This window comes from Leucopleurus acutus (genome assembly GCF_964270905.1).
Source record: "Leucopleurus acutus genome assembly, chromosome: 3".
In the NCBI taxonomy this organism is placed as follows: domain Eukaryota; kingdom Metazoa; phylum Chordata; class Mammalia; order Artiodactyla; family Delphinidae; genus Leucopleurus; species Leucopleurus acutus.
Window position 1 is genome coordinate 5,226,080 of NC_139145.1, and position 22,619 is coordinate 5,248,698.

At 49.7% G+C, this 22,619-nt stretch overlaps 2 protein-coding genes and 1 pseudogene across 3 annotated transcripts in view; 1 reads left to right on the top strand and 2 right to left on the bottom strand.

Moving 5' to 3' along the window:
* Window positions 1-1,215: 1,215 nt before the first annotated feature.
* TNFSF14 (TNF superfamily member 14) lies at window positions 1,216-4,271 on the bottom strand (the record flags this gene model as incomplete). Its single annotated transcript, XM_082835316.1, has 4 exons — window positions 1,216-1,643; window positions 2,248-2,289; window positions 2,535-2,571; window positions 4,053-4,271. The coding sequence occupies 4 exons, from the start codon at window positions 4,269-4,271 to the stop codon at window positions 1,216-1,218; spliced, it is 726 nt and encodes a 241-aa protein (XP_082691442.1).
* Window positions 4,272-8,676: 4,405 nt separating this feature from the next.
* On the top strand, window positions 8,677-12,612 carry LOC309960003 (C-terminal-binding protein 2-like; annotated as a pseudogene). Its single transcript has 2 exons — window positions 8,677-9,291; window positions 9,499-12,612. The product of its transcript is annotated as a C-terminal-binding protein 2-like (transcript).
* A 1,470-nt stretch (window positions 12,613-14,082) lies between these two features.
* The window catches only part of C3 (complement C3), a 34,853-nt gene continuing 26,316 nt past the window's right edge, over window positions 14,083-22,619 (bottom strand). Inside the window, exons 29-41 of the mRNA XM_082836826.1 lie at window positions 22,084-22,247; window positions 20,918-21,076; window positions 20,710-20,769; window positions 20,496-20,586; window positions 20,323-20,374; window positions 18,054-18,141; window positions 17,849-17,935; window positions 15,848-15,953; window positions 15,354-15,443; window positions 15,108-15,191; window positions 14,585-14,668; window positions 14,361-14,496; window positions 14,083-14,271 (exon numbers count right to left, since the gene is read on the bottom strand). Coding sequence (XP_082692952.1) covers window positions 14,130-14,271; window positions 14,361-14,496; window positions 14,585-14,668; window positions 15,108-15,191; window positions 15,354-15,443; window positions 15,848-15,953; window positions 17,849-17,935; window positions 18,054-18,141; window positions 20,323-20,374; window positions 20,496-20,586; window positions 20,710-20,769; window positions 20,918-21,076; window positions 22,084-22,247 — 1,343 coding nt within the window. The 3' untranslated portion in view covers window positions 14,083-14,129. The remainder of the gene's footprint in view (window positions 14,272-14,360; window positions 14,497-14,584; window positions 14,669-15,107; window positions 15,192-15,353; window positions 15,444-15,847; window positions 15,954-17,848; window positions 17,936-18,053; window positions 18,142-20,322; window positions 20,375-20,495; window positions 20,587-20,709; window positions 20,770-20,917; window positions 21,077-22,083; window positions 22,248-22,619) is intronic.

Below are 22,619 nucleotides of genomic sequence, written 5' to 3' on the forward strand. Positions count from 1 at the left end.
TGTGTGACTGTGTCCTATGTGGTTGTAATGCAGTGTTTGTGATTGAGGGCTTGTGATGCTATGACTTGTGTGAGGTTGTATGAGAATCTGATGCTTTGTGTGTATGTGTCTGTGGTTGTGAAGGAGTGACTGAACTTGTGGGGCTGTGATTCTCTGTGATGCTGTAGCTGTGATGGTAGCTTCTTTCTTTTCTCCCTTTCTTTCTTTCTTCCTTTCTTTCTTTCCTTTTTTCTTTCTTTCTTTCTTCCTTCCTTCCTTCCTTTCTTTCTTTCTTTCCTTCCTTCCTTCCTCCCTCCCTCCCTCCCTCCCTCCCTACTTCTCTTCCTCCCTCCTTCCGTCCCTTCCTTCTCTCACTCTCTCTTTCTTTGTGTTTTTTTCTGCAAACATTTTCCAAGTGGCTCTGTGCCAGGCTCTGGCTTGGGTGCTGAAACAGTTTTGCTGTCCTGATGGAATGTGAGCTCTTAGCAGTGCTGGGATACAGCCAACTGGTTGATGATTTATATGGGAGACAGATACCAGCCACAGTGGGAATATTTACACCATGGAAATCGACAGATACTACAAAGTCTCTCCCCTCTCAGAAAACCTGGTTGTCAAACATCTACCAGCACATCCCTATGCCTGCATCTCTGAGTGTAACTTCATGGCCAGGCTGCGGTGTGGCCACAAGCCCGTAGGTGGGACTTGGGTAGGTGACTAAGACCATGGGCGGGGCTGGGCGGGGCTCTCCACTGGTGGGTGAGTCCTGGTGATAAATCTGCCCTCCCCCACTCTGCCCACACTTGTGAGAATGGAGAGGGTGATAAGACGTTTCCTGTTCTCAGCCAACTCCCCGGACCCCCAAGTCCCACTTAGTTCTGAATCAGAAGTATAAATACCCACCCCTCACCCCTTTTTCCTGAATATCAGGCAGATCAGCGTTACCCCTGCTTGGGGGCTAACAGACCCCCAAGTCTCCAGGTCTGTGTCTTCAGTGTTGTCCATGGCAGGGTCTGCAGTCTCCTCTGGTTCTTCAGAGGTGCCTGCTGGGTCTTTTACCTTGTGGGATAACTGGGTTCTTGGTCCCGGTGGTCCCCACTTAGCTCTCCACCTGTCGAGTTTGGGGTTCTTCTGGGCACACTCCAAAATCTCTGCTTGCCGGTTTTCCTGTCTCCCGAGGCACCCTCTGAGGTCTCTGTCTGTCGGACTCCGTTCAGTCTGCCCTGGCTCCTTCCTTCACACCATGAACGCCCCGAAGTAGGACCGCGTACCATCGCGGACTCGGACCAGGCTCTCATCAGGCACGCGCACCACCACCTCCTCTCCGGCATCCAGGTGGACCACTCCGCCCAGGAAGCTGCTGTCCCACCAGACCCGGGGGCTGCCTGCTCGCCCACAGGGTGACCGCCGGCTGACCAGCAGCTCCAGCTCCTCGGGGTAGCGGGCCGTGCGCTTGTAGAGGCCGTGGGTGATGGGCAGGCCGCCGGTCAGCCTCTGGGGGCAGCCCACACCGCCCAGCTGCACCTTGGAGTAGATGTAATAGTAGCCGGCCTGGGCGATGACCAGGGCACCGTCCCGGTAGGTGAGGCCCCTCAGGAAGGCCAGGCCCAGTTTCGTCTCCCACAGCAGTGGGCCCCCACTGCCTGTCAGGCTGGAGTTGGCCCCTGCGGAGGGAGACAGAGGGGGAGCTGGTAGGCACAGGTCCCACGCTTGCTGTGTGACCCCAGGCCAGTCGCCACCCCTCTCTGAGTGCCACCCCCTCTGTGCTAGGCTGTTCCCACTTTATCCTCACTTTACAGGTGGGGAAACGGAGGCCCAGGAGGTGACAAAATAACGTGCTTATCACACATCTTAACTCGTTTCATCCCCTTCTTGCAGGCGGGGAAACTGAGGCACAGAGCCATTGATGTGCCCAAACTGTCAGAGCTGTAAGTGGCAGAACACATCCTGGCCCAGTAGGCTCATAACCTCTGAGTTCTTCAGTCTCCCTCTCTGCAAAATGGAGCTCTGAATAGTATCGGCTAAGGATTTAATGAATTAATAGGTGGAAAGGACGTCACGGTGCGTGCCACAGAGTAAGCGCTGGTACGAGGGTTTATTCAATAAATAAAATTAGGAAATTCACAGACCTAGGCAGTGCCTGTGCTCTGGGCAGCTCTGTGAATACTTAATGAAGGAAGGAATACGCTGCCATGTTGGGGTGTCTGTCTGGTCTCCCCAGGACACGCTGAACCCCTAGCCCCTGCCAGGACTTGGGGGCCCCCTCACCTGTGAGGTGTGCTGTCGGGTTGGCCCGCTGGGGCCTCTGATCTGGGGAGAGAGGGTTAGAAGTCAGAAGGGTAAGGGCCAGCCTCCAGAGGGGTCATTCAGTCCGCCTCCTGGTGTCAACCCCACCCTTTCCGGAATGACCCAAACTTCTGCTTCACCAGCTTGGGGGACGGGCATCTGTGGGGCTTAGGCCAGTTGTGCAAATCACATTGGCCAATGGGCTGAAGGGGTGGGGGCAGCGTGGGAACAATTCCATCCCTTCTCCTGGGACCAGGACCCTGACTCACCTTGCACCAGCTGATCCCAGGATCCTGCACCTCTGTCCTAAAAGTGCAGAGCAGCCCATGGTGAGGATCTGCGGGGCCCACGCCCTGGCATCACTCAGACTCGTGGCTGAGAGACACACGCAGACCACGGGCACAGACATCACCCTCAGACATATCCAAGGCCATGTGCACACCCCACCTCACACCCCGCCGCCCAGCAGGCTCTTAACCATCCAGTTCCTCAGTTTTCCCCTCTGTAAATGGACACATGAAAAGCGCCTGCTTCAGATTCAGCGAATTCTCATGTGAAAAGCATATTATAGTGCCCGGCAGAGAACAGGTACTATAAGGGTTTAGTAAGAAAGTGCTGTCAAAGACACATGGCCACCTGGATGGCTGGACACTTGGACATGAATGCTAACGTGTGGATATGGACACATGGGCACAGACCTGGACACTTGTGTGACACACTGACAAGTCACACGTGGATGCAGGTACGTGGGTTGCATGGTTTATGGAGCCACGTGGGTCTGGGCACATGGAGACGCAGAAACAAAGACACATGATGTCAACACATGTGCTGTAGACAGGTGAGCACATGGCCGTGTGGGTACATGGGTGCAGGACAGCAACACAGTTCCCGCCACAAGGAGAAAGGACCTGGAAGCAAAAAGGCTGAGACCACATGGGCGTGGCTTGGGACACACAGACCCACAGGTGTGGCAGACAGACCGACGGAGACATCCAAGGCCAATGGGAAATGGATGCAGAGAGAGATTCCCACAGACTCGGACGCAGTGGGTTAGTGACAGTCCCAAAAATGGTGATCTGGTTACGGCTGATGACAGCTAGCCATGTCAGGGACTTCCCCTGCGGTCCAGTGGTTAAGACTCTGCGCTTCCAGTGCAGGGTGTGCGGGTTCCATCCCTGGTCTTGGAACTAAGATCCCGCGTGCTGTGCGGCACGGCCAAAAAATTAAAAATAAAAATAAAAGCAGCTAAATGGAAGAGTCCGATAAATATTAAAAAATAATAATAACTAGCCATGTCAGAATGTCGATTTCAGGGGTTACAGACAACACAACTGTGTTATAAACGTTAAACTTCTTAAAGGCTTAGATTTTGTTAGTTCCCACCACTAGAAGAAATGATAATTATGTGATACCAGAGAGGCATTAGCTAACACTACAATACCAACCCTATTGCAATATTTATGTAACAAATTAATATGTTGTACACTTAAACTTACACAATGTCCTATGTCAATTATATCTCAGTTAAAAAAAAAATGTCAGTTCCCATTGGTTGAATGCTTGCTGTGGGCCAGCTGGGCACCACACACACAATGTCATATTTTATTCCCTAGGAAGATGCTTATTATCACGCCCATTTTACAGATGAGGAAACTGAGGTTCCGAGAGGTGAATTAACTTGCCTTGGGCTGCTCTCAGTCTGTCCTCCATTCTGCACATACACACACACACAGATGCTCAGTGACACTGGCTTCGAGCCCCCCCACCCCCACCCCAGCACCACTTACCTGCAGGGGGGCGGCCATCACCTCCAGGCGCCAGTGTAGCTGCAGCAGGAACCAGCCCTGGACAGCCACTCCGGTCGTCAACAGCAGCAGCAGGAGGCCCAGGCCCAGCCGGGCTGCACTGCAGGGCTGTCTCCTGCGTCTGTGCCCCAGCCTTGTGAAAGGGATGTCCGTCTGTCCATCCACCATGAACACCGAGGGCCTCACCACTGTCTCCTCCATGCCTGAGCGGACGAGGCCCCAAGACGCCCGGGGCTGGGCTGGCACGGCTGGGTCCTGCGGGCTGGGAGGAAACCACGATTGCCCAACACTCCTGGGCTTTTCACACTGCTGACAGGCGCCTGTGGGTCCCGGGGCTGCCCCTCCCCCTTCCCCACTCATCCTCCTCTTCTTCCTGTCCCCCCACCCCTGGCCCGGCCCCATCTCTCTCTCACTCAGAGTCTCTCCAGAAGCATCTAAAGATGTGACTCAGGTGGGGATGGGAGAGGGAAAGCCCCAGTTTTCCCTTCTGGCCGTGTCATTCACATGGTTGTCAAATACTTACTGAGCACCTCCTATGTGCCAGGCACTGTTCTAGGTTTGGGGGCACAGCCATGAACAAGAGAGACAAAAGTCCTTGGTCTTACGGAGCTCCTATTCTAGCGGGCTGAGAAAAACTAATAAGAAACCCCAAAAAGAAAACACTATTTAGTGTTTGAGATGTTGATAAGAGCAGTGGAAAATACGAGTGGTTTGTGTGTGTGCGCATGTGTGGGTGTGTATATGCGTGTGTGTGAGTGTGTACATGTATGTCTCTGTGTATGCATGTGTGTGCTGTGTATGCACGCATGCATACGTGTTCGTGCATGGATGTGCAGGTGCAGGTGCGTGCTTGGGTGTGCTTGCATGTCTGCATGAACACGTGTGTGCATGCATGCAGGTTTTAATTGAAATTCACAGTCAGAGGGTAGAACCACTGTCTACCCAGCTAACTAAACTCAAGGCCTGGGAGTCGTCCTGGACCCCTCCTTCCGTCCTGTCACGACATCCTACCCTCAGCAGGCCCTGTTGATTCAACCTCTAAACCAGATCTCAAATGCGCCCACCTGTTTCCATTTCCACTGCTACCACCCTAAGTGCTATGAACTGGAGGTTTATGTGCCCTCCAAATTGATGTTGGTACCCTAACCCCCAATGGGATGGTATTTGGAGGTGGAGCCTTTAGGAGGTGCTAGGGCATGAGGGTGGAGCCCTCCTGAATGGGATTAGTGTCCTTATAAGATGAGATATAAGATACATGCTCTCTTTCCCTCTCTGCCATTTGCGGATACAGAGAGGAGGAGGCCAGACACAAGCCATGAAGAGGGCCAGGAGAAGGGCTCTCACTGGAACTCAACCACTTAGGCACCCTGATCTCAGACTTCCATCCTCTAGAACTGTGAGAAGTAAATATCTGTTGTTTAAGCCACTCACTCTAGGGTATCTTGTTATAGCAGCCCAGATGCACTAAGACACTCAATTCTTTTGGGTGTATACCTAGGAGTGGAACTGCTGGCATCATGTCTTGCTTGGACACTTGCAGTAGCTTCCCAAATGGATGTACTACTCTACCTCTTGCCACCTTATAATTCATTCTCTACCCTGGAGCTGGCATGGCCTCGCTTATTTACTTATTTATTTATTTGAGGTAAATTCACACCACAGAAAACAAACCAGTTTAAAGCGAGCAACCCAGTGTCATTTAGTACATTTACAATGTGGTGCAACACTACCTACTTCCAAAGCATTTCCAAAGTAAACCTTATAACCGTGAAGCAGTCGCTCCCCAACTCTCCCACCCACAGACCCTGGCAACCACTAGTCTGCTGTCCTGCTCCATGGATTTACCTGTGTTGAACATTTCAAAACAAATGGAAATATACACTACGTGGTCTTCTGCGTCTGGCTTCTTTCACGGAGGATAATGATTTCAAGGTTCCTCCACATCGTAGCAAGTGTCAGTGCTTCACTCCTCTTTAAGGCTGAGTAATATTCCAGTGTAGGACGAACCACGTTTTGCTTATCCATTCCCCTGTTAATGGACATTTAAGTCATTTCCCCCTTTTGGTTATTCTGAAAAGTGCTGCTACAAGCATGTGTGTGCATGTATTTGTCTGGGTTCCAGCTCTCTATTCTTTTGGGTGTGTACCTAGGATTGGAACTGTTGGCATCAGCTTTTAAACATGTAAGTCAGGTCTCACCTCTTCCATGTTTAAAATCTTCCAATGACCTTCCATTGAGCTGTGGGGGTTAGCAAATTATGGCTCATGGGCTGAACCAGGCCAGGCTCATGTTTCCGTACAGCCACGGGAGCTGCTCTTGGGGGCTGGCACTTTAGTGAGTGGTAGGGTCTCAGATAGGGCATCCTCCTCTGGCCCATCTTCCCCATTTTGCTTCCAGTGCCGGCCTCCTTGGCCAGCAGCCAACGCTCACCCCTGTCCACCCTTTGTAGCTGGTCACACTGGCTGCCACCTACAGGTTGGCATGTCCTCTGTCATCGACTGCTGGGTGTTGAGAAGATGCATCTCATTCCGAGAGTTGGTGACTCAGCATGTTGTCTCCACTCTGGCCAGCTAATCCACATGAGACAGCTGGAATTTGGGAGACAGAGGTTGCCTGGGATCTGGTTGTCACCGGAGCAGAGAGAAACTGGCCTCAGTAGTCATCCCACACCCTCTCTACCCACCTGGATCTCCAAGTCTCGGGCCCATCATTCTTCATCCAGAGAATGTTTCCAGTAGCAGAGCACAAATCACATCCTCCACCCTGGGTGGCCCATCCCAAGCTAATGGGGCCTATGGCAGGCTGGAATCTTCCTCTCATTTTATAAGTACCTTTAGAATATCCTCTATTTTATCTCCTGGTCCTGAAAGGCTAAAATATTTACTATACGGCCCTTTATAGAAGAAGGGCTGTTTGCTGAGGTAAGGATAGACATTAAGAGGAATTCCCTGGCAGCCCAGCGGTCAGGACTCTGTGCTTTCACTGCCGAGGGCACGGGCTCAATCCCTGGTCAGGGAACTAAGATTCTGCAAGCCAAGTGGTGGGGCAAAAGAAAAATTGTAAGCCAACTATACTTCAATAAAATAATTAAAAAAAAGAGAATAGACACTGAGTGGTCTTCATGATCTTGAAGCCCTTGCCCCCGGGCATCTGGGGCTTTTTGTACTTGCTGTTCCCTCTGCATGGAGCAGTCTTTTCCAGATCCCCCATGTCATCTTTTCCAGATCCCCCATGTCATCTATGTCCTGACTCAAGAACCCCCTCCTCACAGAAGCCTTCCCTGACCACCCATATTAGGCAGGGTTAGTCAGATAAATAGAACCAATAATGTACCTCTATATCTAACATCTATCATCTATCTATCAATCAAGAGAGATTGATTGATTGATTGTAAGGAACTGATTGGTTCATGTGATTTTGTAGCTTGGTAAATCCGAAATCCGTAGGACAAGCCAGCAGACTGGAGATTCAGTTAAGAGTTGATGCTGTGGTCTTGAGTCTGACGGCAAGAATCTGCGCACTGCCAGCTGGAATTCTTTCCTCCTCAGGAAACCCACTTTTTCTCCTCAGCCCTTCAATTGATTGGAAGAGGCCCACCCACATTATCAAGGGTAATCTGCTTTAAGTTAATTTAATTCATTAATTTATTTGGCCACACCACACTGCATGTGGGATCTTAGTTCCCCAGCCAGGCATCAAACCCGTGCCCCTGCAATGGAAGCGCAGGGTCTCCACTGCTGGACTGCCGGGGAAGTCCCATGGGTAATCTGCTTTTAAAGTCAACTGGCCATAGGTGTGAATCACATCTTTAAAAATACCTACAGGGGAGAGTTAGCTGCTGGAAGTCCCGTCCAACCCCAGAGCCCCTCCTGCCCGTAAATAAGGAAAGCTGGCGTCTCCTGCCCCCTGAGAAGAAACTCCAGGAGAAGCAGAATCTTCCTGCTTTGGGTTTCATCACCTGAAACGGTTTTAAATCAATGAAGTTGGAATCTCTTAAAAGGATGGGGGCTTCCCTGGTGGCGCAGTGGTTAAGAATCCTTCTGCCAATGCAGGGGACACGGGTTTGAGCCCTGGTCTGGGAAGATCCAGCATGCCACAGAGCAACTAAGCCTGTGCACCACAACTATTGAGCCCGCATGCCACAACTACTGAGCCCGTGTGCCTAGAGCCGGTGCTCCACAAGAGAAGCCACCGCAATGAGAAGCCCGTGCACCACAACGAAGAGTAGCCCCCGCTCGCTGCAGCTAGAGAAAGCCTGCGCGAAGCAACGAAGACCCAATGCAGCCAAAAATAAATAAAATAAATTAATTTAAAAAAAGAAAAGAAAAGAAAAGACGGACAGCCCGTGACGTGAACTACAGAGTTTGTGGACAAATTTATATTGGGTGCTTAGTGGCATAATGCCCGCAGACTCCTGAGAGGGTCCCAAAGTTCTTAGAGGACCACTTGGGCTTTTGAATGAGAGAGGTGCAAAGTTCGATAAATAATGGCCCTTGTACGGTCCAGTGGTTAGGACTCCACACTTCCACTGCAGGAGGCACAGGTTCGCTCCCTGGTCGGGAACTAAGATCCGGAATGGTGCGTGCCCCGCGACCAAAAAACAAGAATGGCCCTTGTGGATAAACACAAAGTCAAGCGACAGCGATTGGACAGAATCTGTGAAGGTATCCTCCCCTAGATCATGAATGGGCCTCTTGCACGCCCCCACCCCCCGGTGGCGCTGCTCCATGGCCGAGACTGCACAGTGGAGATGCCCATCCTGAAGGACCTGGCCACCGTGGCCTTCTGTGACGCACAGTCCACTCAGGAGATCCACGAGAAGGTTTTAAACGAGGCTGTCTGTGCCACGATGTACCACATCATCACCCTCACCGGGGAGGACCTGAAGGAGCTCGAGGCCCCGAGGGTGATGGTGCGGATAGGCAGCAGCTTCGACCACGTGGACGGCAAGGCTGTGGGCGAGCTCGGGATCGCCTCGTGCTAACATCCCATGGCGGCCGTGGAAGAGACAGATGACTCCACCATCTGCCACAACCTCCATCTGTCCCAGGGGAACCCATGGCTGTACGGGCACTGTGGAAAGCCCGTGGGTACAGAGCGTCGAGCTGATCCGGGAGGTTGCCTCGGGGGCAGCCTGCATCCGTGGGGAGATGCTGGGTCTCATGTGCTTCTGTCGCACGGGGCAGATGGTTTGGATTCAGCATCATATTTTATTTTATTTTTTTCCAGTTGTTCCAGCACTATTTATTGAAACGATATTCCTTTCCCCATTGAATAGCTCTAGTGTCTTTTTTTTTTTAACATCTTTATTGGGGTATAATTGCTTTACAATGGTGTGTTCGTTTCTGCTTTATAACAAAGTGAATCAGTTATATACATACATATGTTCCCATATCTGTTCCCTCTTGCATCTCCCTCCCTCCCTCAGCATCATATTTTATGACCCCTACTTGCAGGATGGGATCGAGCCGTCCCTGGGTGTGCAGAGGATCTATACCCTACAGGACTTACTGTATCAGAGAGACTGCATCTCCTTGCACTGTAGTCTCAACGGATATAACCACCACCTCATCATTGATTTTACTATAAAGCAGATGAGACGAGGGGCATTCCTAGTGAATGCCACCCACGGAGGACTGGTGGATGAGAAAGTCTTAGCCTGAGCCCTCAAGGAAGGCAGGATACGAGGGGGCGGCCCTCCAGGTGCACCAATCAGAGCCTTTCGGCTTTGCTCAGGGTCCCTTGACAGATGCACCACATCTCATTTGTACACCTCACAAGGCCTGGTATAGTGAGCAGAGAACAGCTAGACAATCCCATGTGGCATGCCAGAAAGCTTAAGAAACTGGGTGAACTAAGAATTCTTGGTCATAACAGCACCCTGGTCCGTAATAGATCAGCGAGCAATTCATCCAGAGTTCGACGGTGCCACTTACAGACGCCCGCCAGGCACCATGGGCGTGGCTCCGGGAGGACTTCCTGCAGCCTTGGAAGGGATCATGCCCCGGGGCATCCTGGGGACCCACAACCTCCCCACGGTGGCACACCCTTCCCAAGCTCCCTCTCCCAACCAGTCCACGAAAACATGGGGACAGCCCAGAACATCCCAACAAGCAATAGAGAGTGAGGAAAGGTAATCATTTGGATACAACTGGCACCGAGAGACAGTGAAAAATAGATGAACCAAGAGAAAAGGAATTTGACAGTCTTTTAAACTGATTCTGGACATTTGCATCATGGACGGTGTTAAAACCACAAAAGAGCTAGCGACAGGGGCAAACTGAAGATGTCATCTGCTTACAGAAGCACGGAAAAAGACTGGACGTGATTTAGTAACGACCAACTTCTGTTATCGTGAGTTAAGGTTTTCATCTGTGCATCCAATCACAAAGAGTAAATAGATCTTGGGACTTCCCTGGTGGTCCAGTGGTTAAGATTCCACACTCCCAATGCAGGGGGCCCAGGTTCGATCCCTGGGCAGGGAACTCGATCCCACATGCCGAAACTAAGACCTGGCACAGCCTAATAAATTTTAAAAAATACTTGAAAAAATTACATTGCCAATTTCTTTAAAAAAAAAAAAAGAATAAATAGATCTTTTTCCTTTATCCGTCTCTTGGGCACAGCAGGTCCTGAACCCCTTGCTCTAGAATGTTGCATCAAACATCTTAACATTGTAAATCAACTATACTTCAATTGAAAACAAAGAAAAAATTAAAAAAAAATTAAAAATCCAAAAACCAGGCTGCCGTGGTGGTTCAGTGGTTAAGAATCTTGGTATCAATGCAGGGGACATGGATTCCCCTGTCCCCCGCCCCCCCCCCCCCCGGGAAGATCCCACATGCCGCGGAGCAACTAAGCCCGTGCGCCACAACTACTGAGGTCCCTTCGCCTAGAGCCTGTGCTCCTCAACAAAGAGAAGCCGTCGCATTGAGCAGCCCACGCACCGCAACAAAGAGTAGCCCCCTCTCGCGGCATCTGGAGAAAGTCTACGCTCAGCAACAAAGACCCAACGCAGCCAAAAAAAAAAAAAAAAAAGTTTAAAAATTAAAAAAACCCAAAACCCAACAACAAAAAAGAGTTCCAAACATCAAAATAAAAAATAGTAAGAGGAAATCACCATCCTGACTCTAGTTCCTTCAGTCCACGGGGGCTGACTACCTTTTTTGCTAATAGGAAGGTTAAATTACTACAAAATGGGGAGAAAACTGTTTGTGTTAGACAACCACAAGCATAGGATCAAAGACAGTACAGGCTTCTGTACAGAGAAGCCTCACCCATCTGAACTGCATACAGAGCGGGCATGTTGGTTGTGAGCTCAGTAATGCCTTCTGATGATGCAAAAAAAAAAAAAAGTATTAAGTTTCACAAGCTCTTTATAATCAAAAATATTTTCTCAGTTTCATATCCTCAGCTATTTTATTGAGTGGCAAGTCTTGAACTGAAAGTGTTCAAGAAGAATAATGTTGCATTATATCTCAGGAAATATTTTATGGTAACTTGTCAGATTGTCTATGAACAAACGCGCTTTTTTAGACGTTGATAAAGTCTTCATTTCTTCATGAGATATTTTATATAAGAATACTTCAGGTGTGTTATTAGATGTGACTGATTTTAACAAATTCTGTTAGATTTATATCAGCTAGTTACATGTTGTATTCATAGCCTTTTGTGAATCACCGCCTTTTTGGTTAAAAGATGGCCTATTTTGAGCCTTTGGATAGGGACATTCCAGGTTGTTTTTCAAGTTTTAAAGAAAATAAATTTATTTATTTAACTTATTTTTGGCTGTGCTGGGTCTTCCTTGCTGTGCGTGGGCTTTCTCTAAGTTGCGGCGAGCAGGGTCTACTCTGTTGCAGTGCGCAGGCTTCTCATTGCAGTGGCTTCTCTTGTTGCGGAACACGGGCTCTAGGCGCGTGGGCTTCAGTAGTTGTGGCTCACGGGCTCTAGAGCGCAGTCTCAGTAGTTGTGGCGCACGGGCTTAGTTGCTCCGCGCAGCATGTGGGATCTTCCTGGACTGGGGCTCAAAACCATGTCCCCTGCTGTGGCAGGTGGATTCTTAACCACTGCGCCACCAGGGAAGTCCTGACATTCCTGTTTTGTGACCAAAAAACCTTCAAAACTGTCCCAAACAGAAAAATAATGGCTATCAGAAATATGTTTTATTTTAGTGTGTTACCATTACTGTATTTGTTTATTGTAAAGGTGGACATTTAGTGTTCAGTGCAGTTTTCAATAAAAAGTAAAAATATTTCAAAAAAAAAAAACCTTCTGAGAAACATTTGGCCTGGTATTTGATCAAACAACTGGTCACCATAGCCTAACAAAATTGACACATAAACTGAACCATCCTTCAATCTAAGTGACTTCGCTGGCTGGCCCCGTTGCAGGCAGGCTTCCCAGGTCACCCTGATCTCCTTTCCTTTTTGGATACCCTCACTGTCTGAAATCAACTCCATGCTGTCTTTAGAATGTAAGGTCCTGTCTGTGCTGTTCACAGCCTAGAAACATAGATGCTAAAAAAAAAAGTAAAAAACAAAAACATCCCACACATTAAAGAAACAGCAAGAAAAGAAACGAAAAATTGCACATAAAGGAGGGCAGGGGGGCCTGGCAGATGTCAGCTGTGACACCTAGTGAGTAATGAGGATCTCTGTGTCTCCCCTTGACGGGGGTGTCCGGCAACTAGAGGCTGGAGGGAGTGGGGGTAGGCTGTGAGTCAATTTCCCCAACATTCCTGAAGTTGGGAGGTGGGGTTTCCAGGACCCAGGGTCTTAGGGGAAGGGGGCTATGCAGGCGTGACTTCCAGGTTCAGGGGGGGTTTTCCTGTGATGACCTTACCGAGTCGGAGCCTGGATTCCACCCTCAACGGTCCTCAAGGGACCACAGGTGGAGTTAGAAGAGGCACTTGGGGCCCCTTGACAGCCAGTGGCCTCACTCAACTGTGGCTGCTGCCCCACCATGTGTTTCTGGTGAGGCTGTGACCACAACAAGCCCCTGCACTCCTTCTTCAACCGCTGAGATACGAGTCACATCTCTGGCTTGGTCCCTCAGGGCTCCAGCTGGAAACATCACCCTGCCTGACCATTACCGCCCCCTCCAGGCCCAGCCGCCTCACACAATCTTACCAGTCTGTTCAGGCCCATCTACAAAGTGGTGACCTGGAGGGTGGGGTGAGTCTAGACGATGCAAATGGGATGCGTGAGACGGGAAATGGAGTGAAAGTGAGCTGCAGATGAGAGCAAATGGGATGAAGATGAGAACAGGTGAGGATGGCAGGTAAGGATGCAGGTGAGCATGAAGGCGAGAAGGCAGAGGAGGACTGGAGAGTTCTGATGCTGGTGAAGACATAGGTAAAGACGTAGGGGAAGGTGCAAGTGAGAAGGCAGGTAAATACGCAGGTGAGGATGCAGATAAGGACGCTGGTAAGAATACAGGAAGACATCCAGAGAAGAATGTAGGTAAACATGCAGGTCCTCACACTGATGAAGATGCAGAGAAAATACAGGTGAAGATGCAAGTGGAAAGACAGGTGAGAGTATAGGTAAGCATGTTTGTAAAGATACAGGTAAGTCTACAGGTAAAGATGTAGGTGGGGGAAGCAGGTGAAGATGCAGAAAATACAGGCGAGTGTGCAGGTTGAGTGTGCAGGTGAGAGAGCAGGTAAAGATTCAGATGAGATCCTGGTAAGAGTTCAGGTGACAATGCAATAAAGAGGCAGGTAAGGAAGGTGGTGAGAACTCAGGTGAAGGAGCGGTGAGCTGCTGGTGAGGATGCAAATGAAAATTCAGGTACGGATGGAGCTGAGGTGCAGCTGAGATTCAGGGGAAGATGCAGGTGCACTTCCGGCTAGGTGCAAGTGAGGCAGGCACGTGCGCCGTAGGTGAGGAAGCCTGCGAACTTGCAGGTGAACTACAGGAAGTTCCTGTAGGATGGAGCTGAGCTGCAAGTGAGGCAGCGGGGGATCACAGCTGCCTCTCCCCCTCTCAAAGAGCTCCAGACTTTGGGAGACTTGTGAAATAGAACTGGAGCTTTATTTGGTGGACAATCGTGGTGGGATCAGTTGGGGCAGCCAAAGACCACCATGTTTTCGGTGAAGTTGGCCAGGTCCTGGCACAGTTTCTGGTTCTCCTCGTCTTGGCATTCATCCGCTTCAGGCCACAGCTCCACCCAGGTGTCCTTCCCGATGATGTAGCTGATGCTGGGGGAAGAGAGACAGGTCAGGAGGGGGAGGGGAAGGGCGGGGGTGGGGGGGAGGCGGGCACGCGCAGGCGCAGGGCGGGCACTCACTTGGGTTTCTCTCCCCACAGGTCAGAGGAGATGCCCCACACGAGGTAGTGGGCCCCCTCCTTCAGTTTGAGGGCTTGTCTGCACTTGATGTGACTGATGAACCTACGCTCCTGTTTAACTTGCACCTCATCGGAGCCTGAAGGGGAGGGAGAGGGAAGCTGAGCTGGGGGGAGGGACGGACACGGGGGAGGGGGAGGCAGAAAGACAGCAGACGCAGGGCTAACCTGATTTGATGATCTGCTCGATGACCATGATGTAATCGTCAAAGTCATCCGACAGCTCCTTCCTGAGAAGTCTGGTCTTGTACACTGTGGGCGGGGGAGAGAAGACAGCGTGGGTCCTGGGCAGGGTTGTCTGTGGGGCGCCGTCACCCAGCTCCTCCCAATCCGATACGGGCAGGACCACAGCCAGGCAGGCTCAAGCCCCCTGCCCGCCCCCCACCGCAGTAACATACCCAGCCACACTCACAGCCATGCACACAATCACAGCCGTCCACAACGACAGTCACAGGCACAACGACAGCTAGCTGCTCCTGTCCACCGACAAACTCCTCTCTCACACACGCCCACATACCATCCCCCTCATGACCACGGTTCCCCGTGCAATCAGAGCCCCTCACAACACATCACACACACAACCACAGCCACATGTAGCAATGACCACACGCGCCGTCACATCTCCGCTCACACACAACCACGCATGCGCGCGCCGCCCGCGCACCCCCAGCCCCGACCCCGCCAGACTCACCATAGTCCACGCCCGGCTCGCAGGCCTTGTCCAGCCGGTCCTCCAGGGTGACCTCGTCCTCCGTGTGCTGCATGAAGCAGTTCTCTGTGGGGTGGGTGGGTGGGCGGGGGACACGGTCTAAGTACCGCTTCTCGTTCAGGGCCTACCACCCACGAGTATGCCCAGCCCTCCCGGGTCACCGCCCCCACCCCGTGGAATCAGGGGTCCAGTGGGCGTGGCCACCCCTCCTGGCGCCTGCGCACCCACCCTCAGCACAGCGGCATGTATCTTTGTGGCAGAGTTTGTCCAGCATCCCGTCCTCCTTCTCCGGGTGGTAGAACTGGGTGCAAACTTCATCTGTGGGCAGACGAGATGGCGAGGGCTAGGGCCTCCACCCCAGAGACCACAGCTGGGGGGGCTCAGTTTCCCAACTCCAGTCCATCAGACCTGCTGAGGCCAGGTCCCCAACCCTGGGACCCTCAGACCCCTAAGTCCCATATCCCCAGGACCACCAGACTCCTAACTACTGGATTCCTGGGACCCGCCAGACTCCTAGCTCCTAGATTCTTGGGACCCCCAGACTCCCAGCTCCTGGATTCCCGGGACCCTCCCAGACTCTTAACTCCTAGATCCCTGGGAACCCCAGACTCCTAACCCCTGGATTCCCGGGACCCCCAGACTCTTAACTCCTGCATTCCTGGGACCCCTAGACTCCTAATTCCCAGATCCCTGGGACCCCAGGCCCTAGGACAGCTGCTCACCCAGGTTGTAATAAGAGTACACCTTGACTGCCCCAGGCTGTATGAGCCCCACGTTGAAGTACTGGTGAACTTTGAAGGAGAGACAGTCCTCCAGGCTGTGTGAGACCTGGAAAGGAGGAGGAGGTTGGTCAAGGGGGTGACATGGGGGGAAGTCCAGCATGGGGTCTGGAAGTTGGAGCAGTGGTGGAGAAGCTGAGGGCTCAAGGAAGGATATGGGTGGGCAAGATGGGGGGGAGCAGGAATCTTTGCCAAAAATTAATGAGCAGTTCATCAAATCCATTTTTTTTCCTCCACGGCGCATGGCTAGTTTACACTTCTCAGCATGTTTTGAGTTCCATGTGGCCATGTGATTGAGTTCTGGACAAGGATTGCTATCTATATCCTTAAAAACATTCCGTGGTTAACAAGACTGCAATAGACATTTGAAAGTTGCTAAAAGATGAGATCTTAAAAGTTCTTAACACACACATACACACACACACACACACACACTTTATAACTCTGTGAGGGGATGGATGTAACTAACCTTATTGTGGTAATTATTTCCCAATATATACACATATCAAATCATTACATTGTACATCTTAAACCTACGCAATGTTATATGTCAATTAAATCTCAAAAAAGTTGCAATAAATAGAAAGGAAGAAAGAAAAAAGAAAGGGAAGAAGGGAGAGATGAAGGAAGGAAACAGATATACATATATATGTACATATACATAGGCATCATGTATATTTGGAGGAAAATGCTAACAATTAGTGAATTTGGGTAAAGGTTATATGGAACTTCTTCATTGTGCTGTGAAATTTGTCTGTAAGGTTGAAATTATATAAAAAGTTTAAGGTACAAAAATTAAAATACAAAAAAGAAAACCATTAAAAAACCCATCTCAAAAAAAAAAGAAAAAACCCATCTCATGCACAACCCCGTTTTCTTCTAGAAAGGATGGATCCAGCAGAGGAGTCCAGAATCCCAGGGATTACAGAACCCCAAGATGGAAGGTACGTGGATCCCTGCGTGACCACATGGAGCAGAAGTCCCCTTCCTTACCTCCCGTACCAGCTGGACTTTACACGAGTGGGACATACAAGTCTCTTGTGTTGAGACCCCCATATTCTTAGGGGTTTTATTATAGTAGCTAGTGTTGCTTATGCTGACTAACATGGGGTGAGGGTACAGGGAGTTAGCAGGGAAGATATGCGGATACGAGAAGGGGAAGAAATAAGCAGGAAAGAGAAGGAATTATGTTCAAGATAAAGACAGCAAGGGAAGGCTAGATGAAGAGAAAATAAGAGAAGAGAGAAATGCTAGGGGATGGGAGCAAGGGAAGTCCTTTTTCTCCACCGAGCATTTTTTTTTTTAAACCAAGGTGGTTTTTTTCAATGGTTGTTCAAGACTCTGATGAGAAGAGGCTGGAGGGAGCAAGTGAAAAATGAGGTTGGAACATGAGTGGTCAGAAGGTGAGTTGCAGGCTTCCCTAGTGGCGCAGTGGTTAGGAATCCGCCTGCCAATGCAGAGGACACAGGTTTGATCCCTGGTCTGGGAAGATCTCACATGCCGCTGAGCAACTAAGCCCGTGTGCCACAACTGCTGAGCCTGCACTCTAGAGCCCACGAGCCACAACTACTGAGCCCGTGCACCACAACCACTGAAGCCCGTGCGCCTAGAGCCCGTGCTCCGCAACGAGAGAAGCCACTGCCATGAGAAGCCTGCGCACCAAAACGAAGAGTAGCCCCTGCTCACCGCAACGAGAGAAAGCCCACGTGCAGCAATGAAGACCCAACGCAGTCAAAAATAAATAAATAAGATAAATAAATTTTTTTAAAAAAAGATGAGATGCTTCTAGAAGGTGGGTTGACCTTGTTTTACATGCCCTTTCCTCCCACACCAGCATCCCAGACCCTGTCTCCCCTAGGCTGGGGCTGGCCTGACCTGGAGACAAGGCCAATGGAGAAGCAAAGGCCAGCCAGGTAGGGGTCAAGATGCCAGTGGAAGCCTTACCTTGTCCAGGTAGATGATGAGGGTGTTCTTTGTGGAGTCTTTGTTCAGCTCATACTTAGAGATGTATCTGTCGACACCAGTGCTCAGCTGGGGAAGGGTGAGGCTTGTGAAAATCCCTCCTGCATCCCCTTCCCTCCCTCCAGCTCCTTCCAGACCCTGGGCTCCTTCCCATGGATCCCAGCCCCCGAGCCCAAGACCTTCATACCAGTTTGAGGTCGTCCATATCAGGAGAGAAGCCCGTCATCATGGATATATCCAGGATTGACATAGTGGCATCCTGGTCTCCCAGGTACCTGGATGGGGCAGGGGGAGAGGGGTTGGGCCCTAAGGTGGGGTCACTGCCTGAACAAGGGGGTCATATCAGGGACTGAGGCCTCCAGTTCCCACAGAGCAGCATAGAGTGAGGTTCGATTTTAGGAAACATTCCCCCAAGGGGAATACAGGAAATGTAGCATAATGACCAAGGTGATTAATTGCTCAGGTTCTGAAGCCCAACTGCCTGGGTACAAATCCCAGCTCTTTGTAACATTTGATGAGTTACTTAACCTCTCCCTGCCTTAGTTCTAGAGAATGAAGATATAAGAATATGGGCATGTTCTCACTTCGCATGATTCCGTTACCATGGTCTAGTTCAATAGTTCTAGTTCTAGTCCCTCAGCACCATGGTTCAGATTTCAGTACCACGGTATATTCATCGTGAATAATGACATAAAGTACAAATCTTGTTGCTAGCTCTTCACTCCACCAATCACTTCATAAATAACAGATGCACCTCACAACCAGTGACCAATCACATCCCTTCTTTCAGAGTCTGTTGGGTCACTGAGCATCCATTCTTCAGTTCACACACAGACAGCAAGGAGTGAGTTGTGTCACTCCTTTCTCTCACAGTGGAAAAAACCTGTGTGACATTTTACAAAAATGGATCATTGAAAGAGGGAATTGGCCAACAAAGATGAAAGCACAGCCATGAAATGAAGAGTGATAACGCTGGAAGTAAACTTTGAGTAAAACATAAATGGAGTTAGAGAAAAAATAGCAGACCACGGGGAGGTTGACTCTGCTGCCATCTGCAAGACTAGCTACGTGGTCAGAGGAACTTAGTGAGGCAAACTGATCAACACAAGTGAGGAAAGTGGTTGTGACAAAAAGGATGTGGATGTCCCAGAGGAAGGGACGCCAGCAAAAACCATCACATTAAAGGGTCTCTTGGATATCTGATGACATTGAAAGCTCAAAGAATGAAATATTGGAAGTTGACCCAAACTTAGAAGAGAACGTGACAATTCACTATGGCACGAAAAGATGCTTGCTTTATCTCACAAGTTAGACAAAGAGAAAAAAGGAGACACTGTCCCAACCACAGTGCTTTGGAGAAGTGTTTTACAAAGGGGGGAAAAGGAACCCAACCACTTGTTGTCTCAGTGTTCTGATGTTTTAACTTACAGTGTACTCAACAAATACTCATCTTACTATACTTTTGTTTCTCCAGACCTTTAAAACTGGCAGTGTGAGAGTTTTTGATGTTGTGACTAAAATTTTTAAAGGTCATGGAAAACCATAATTCAAAAAGAGTCATGTACCAAAATGTTCATTGCAGCTCTATTTACAATAGCCAGGACATGGAAGCAACCTAAGTGTCCATCAACAGATGAATGGATAAAGAAGATGTGGCACATATATATAATGGAATATTACTCAGCCATAAAAAGAAACGAAATTGAGTTATTTCTAGTGAGGTGGATGGACCTAGAGTCTGTCATACAGAGTGAAGTAAGTCAGAAAGAGAAAAACAAATACCATATGCTAACACATATATATGGAATCTAAAAAAAAAAAAAAAGGTCATGAAGAACCTGGGGGCAAGATGGGAATAAAGACACAGACCTACTAGAGAATGGACTTGAGGATACGGGGTGGGGGAAGGGTAAGCTGGGACAAAGTGAGAGAGTGGAATGGACATATGTACACTACCAAACCTAAAATAGATAGCTAGTGGGAAGCAGCCGCATAGCACAGGGAGATCAGCTCGGTGCTTTGTGACCACCTAGAGGGGTGGGATAGGGAGCGTGGGAGGGAGGGAGACACAAGAGGGAAGAGATAGGGGGACATATGTTTACGTATAACTGATTCACTTTGTTATAAAGCAGAAAGTACAGAAACTAACACACCACTGTAAAGCAATTATACTCCAATAAAGATGTTTAAAGAAAAATAAAATAAAGGTCATGGAACAGTTGTAATTTCATGGATGATTAAGATGACTTTGTACAGACTCAGCTTACATTGTCATTGCCAGTCTCACACTGTCATGCAAAGTGAGGACTGCTTGCTGTCTCCTTGTGGGTATTTAGCACAGGACTAGATGCACAATACACTCTCAGAAAGCATTAAGCATCACAGTTATTATTTGTAAGAAGTCTTCCTAGAGACAGAGGGATGGCCAAGATGAACCCCAGTGACCCATCTCTTACCTTGTACAGATGTCAAGGATCATGGAGCTTTTGGCATCCTGAGGCTTCTTGACTAGAAACACAGAAGACAGAAGGATGGCGTAGGGGGTTTCCTGGGTTCTGATCCAAGAGGGAGGGAGACATTAGCATGGGGGTGGTGGAAGGGTGACAGATAGGGTCTGGACTCCTTTTACCTGGTTGGGGGGCTGGATGTATGGAAACCCTGAGGTCAAACTTCTTGCAGGTGACTTTGCCTTTGAGTTTGGCGTGGTACACGGTCACCACCTGGCGAGATGAGAGGGGAGACAAGGTGTCAGCCCACTTGACTTGGGAAGGAGAGGGTGCCTCTGGGGCAGAGGAACCTAGAGAAAGTGGTGGGCCAAGAAGGTGTGGGTTCCCGTTCCTTACCGACAAGGTACCCTGTCCTTTCCCTTGAGCTGTTAATGTGAAATCCTCATTTTCCTTTGTCTGTGGGGAGTGGGGAGAGAGAAGAGAGAGCATTGGGAACCAAGCCTTCCCCTGGCTGTGATGGGCATCTGCCCTCCTTCCCGCCTCCTAGCAAACTCTGACTGGCATGGAGGATGAAAGTGATGAGGGTTTGGCCAGGTGGCTATACCTCTTCTGAGCGCAGGAGGCTAGCAGATTCCCAGATGATACGATGTCTGATCTGAGAGCTGCGGCTGGGTAGTTGGATGGACACATCCAGGTTCAGCTCCTTGTGATCAGGGACATCCTTCTGGTACTGGGCCAAGGCTTGGAACACCATAAAAGTGGCCTGTTGCCCATGACAGAGAAAGAGGGTGAATCTAGAATCTACTGAAGGATGAAGAGACTCAGATCAGACTTGGGGCCCTGAGGCTGTGACCTAGAACCCACCAGAGAGGGTGAGAATACGACTGGGGGTTGCTGGATACCGAGGACATGTCCTAGAACTCTCTGAGTGAGAGAGGTTCAGACCAGAACTTGGAGACACTGGGAACATGTCTAGAACCCACCAGAAAGTATAAACGTAAGACTGAAAGTCTAGCCACACTGAGAAGGTGGTCTAGACCCATCCAGAGGAGAGAGTCTGAGACAAGAGTTTAGAGGCACTGAGAATGTGTCTAGAACCCACTCATGAAAAAAAGAATAAAATTGGAATCTGGGAACACTAGGCATCTGATCTAGAACCCAAAATTGACGCCGAGAATGTGATTGAGAGCCCACCAGAAAGAAAAAGGGTTAAACTGGAATCTGAGGTTGCTGGAGTTTGAGGTTACTGAAGCCATGGTCTAGAACCCATTAGGGACTAGAATAACTGAGAACCTGGTCTAAAACTCACAGTAAGATGCGGTAACACTGAGAGCTTGATGGAACTGAGAACATGGCCTAGAGCCCACCAGTGGGAGAGAAAGGCTTGGATAATGGCCTAGAATCATTAAGAACCTGGTCTAGAACCCACCAGTGAGACAGGATAAGATGGGAATGTGGTAGAAATGGGAACATGGTCTAGAACCTACAGGAGGAGAGAGAGGCTCACACCTGAACCTGGGCCCTGAGAACATGATCTAGACACCAGGATGGAAAAGGAGGCTCAGAACACAGCTTGGGGCATCCAGAATGTAGTCTAGAATCCATAGATGGGTTTGCAATTAAAAAAAAAAAGATTTCAACTTCATTCCAATCATCCTGCCTCATGGGACAGAAGCACTGCCTCTCTTGGTCTCAGTGTCTTCTCCAGAAAGCTAATGGGAGGCCATAGGAGGTTGGGATGCAGGTGCCTGGGGGTGTGGGGCTACTTGCCTGCGTGGAGCCGTAACCACCTCCGTAGTATCTCTGCTCATTGAGCCAGCGCACAACAGGAGGCACAGAGTCAAAGTCTTTGAGCACCAGCAGAGCCAAGAGGGCGTAGGATGTGGCTTCCACGTTGTAGAGCTTCTGGTCAGGCTCCTCCCAGCGGTTCCTTTCTGCAGGGAGAACCCCCACCCCATAATGCTCACTGCTCTGTCTAGCCTGTAAATAGCTCAGAGAAAGCTCAGAAAAAAGACTCATACTAGACCTGTTGGTGTTCAGGTGTCCTGGCCCACATTCAAGGTCCTCAATCTGCTGGCTCCTGCCTCATTCTCTTCCCTCATTAACCTTCACTTCTCCATTTGAATTCTGAACTGCAGCCCCACTGCAGGAGATTCCCTAAACTTGCCATGCTAATTCTTACCTCTGAGCCTTTGCATATTCTGTTCCCTTGACTTGGAGCACCTTTTCTCCATCTACTCCTGGTTAGTTCTTACCCACCCTATACAATTCAGCTTCAATGGCACCCCAAGATTGGGTGAGGCCCT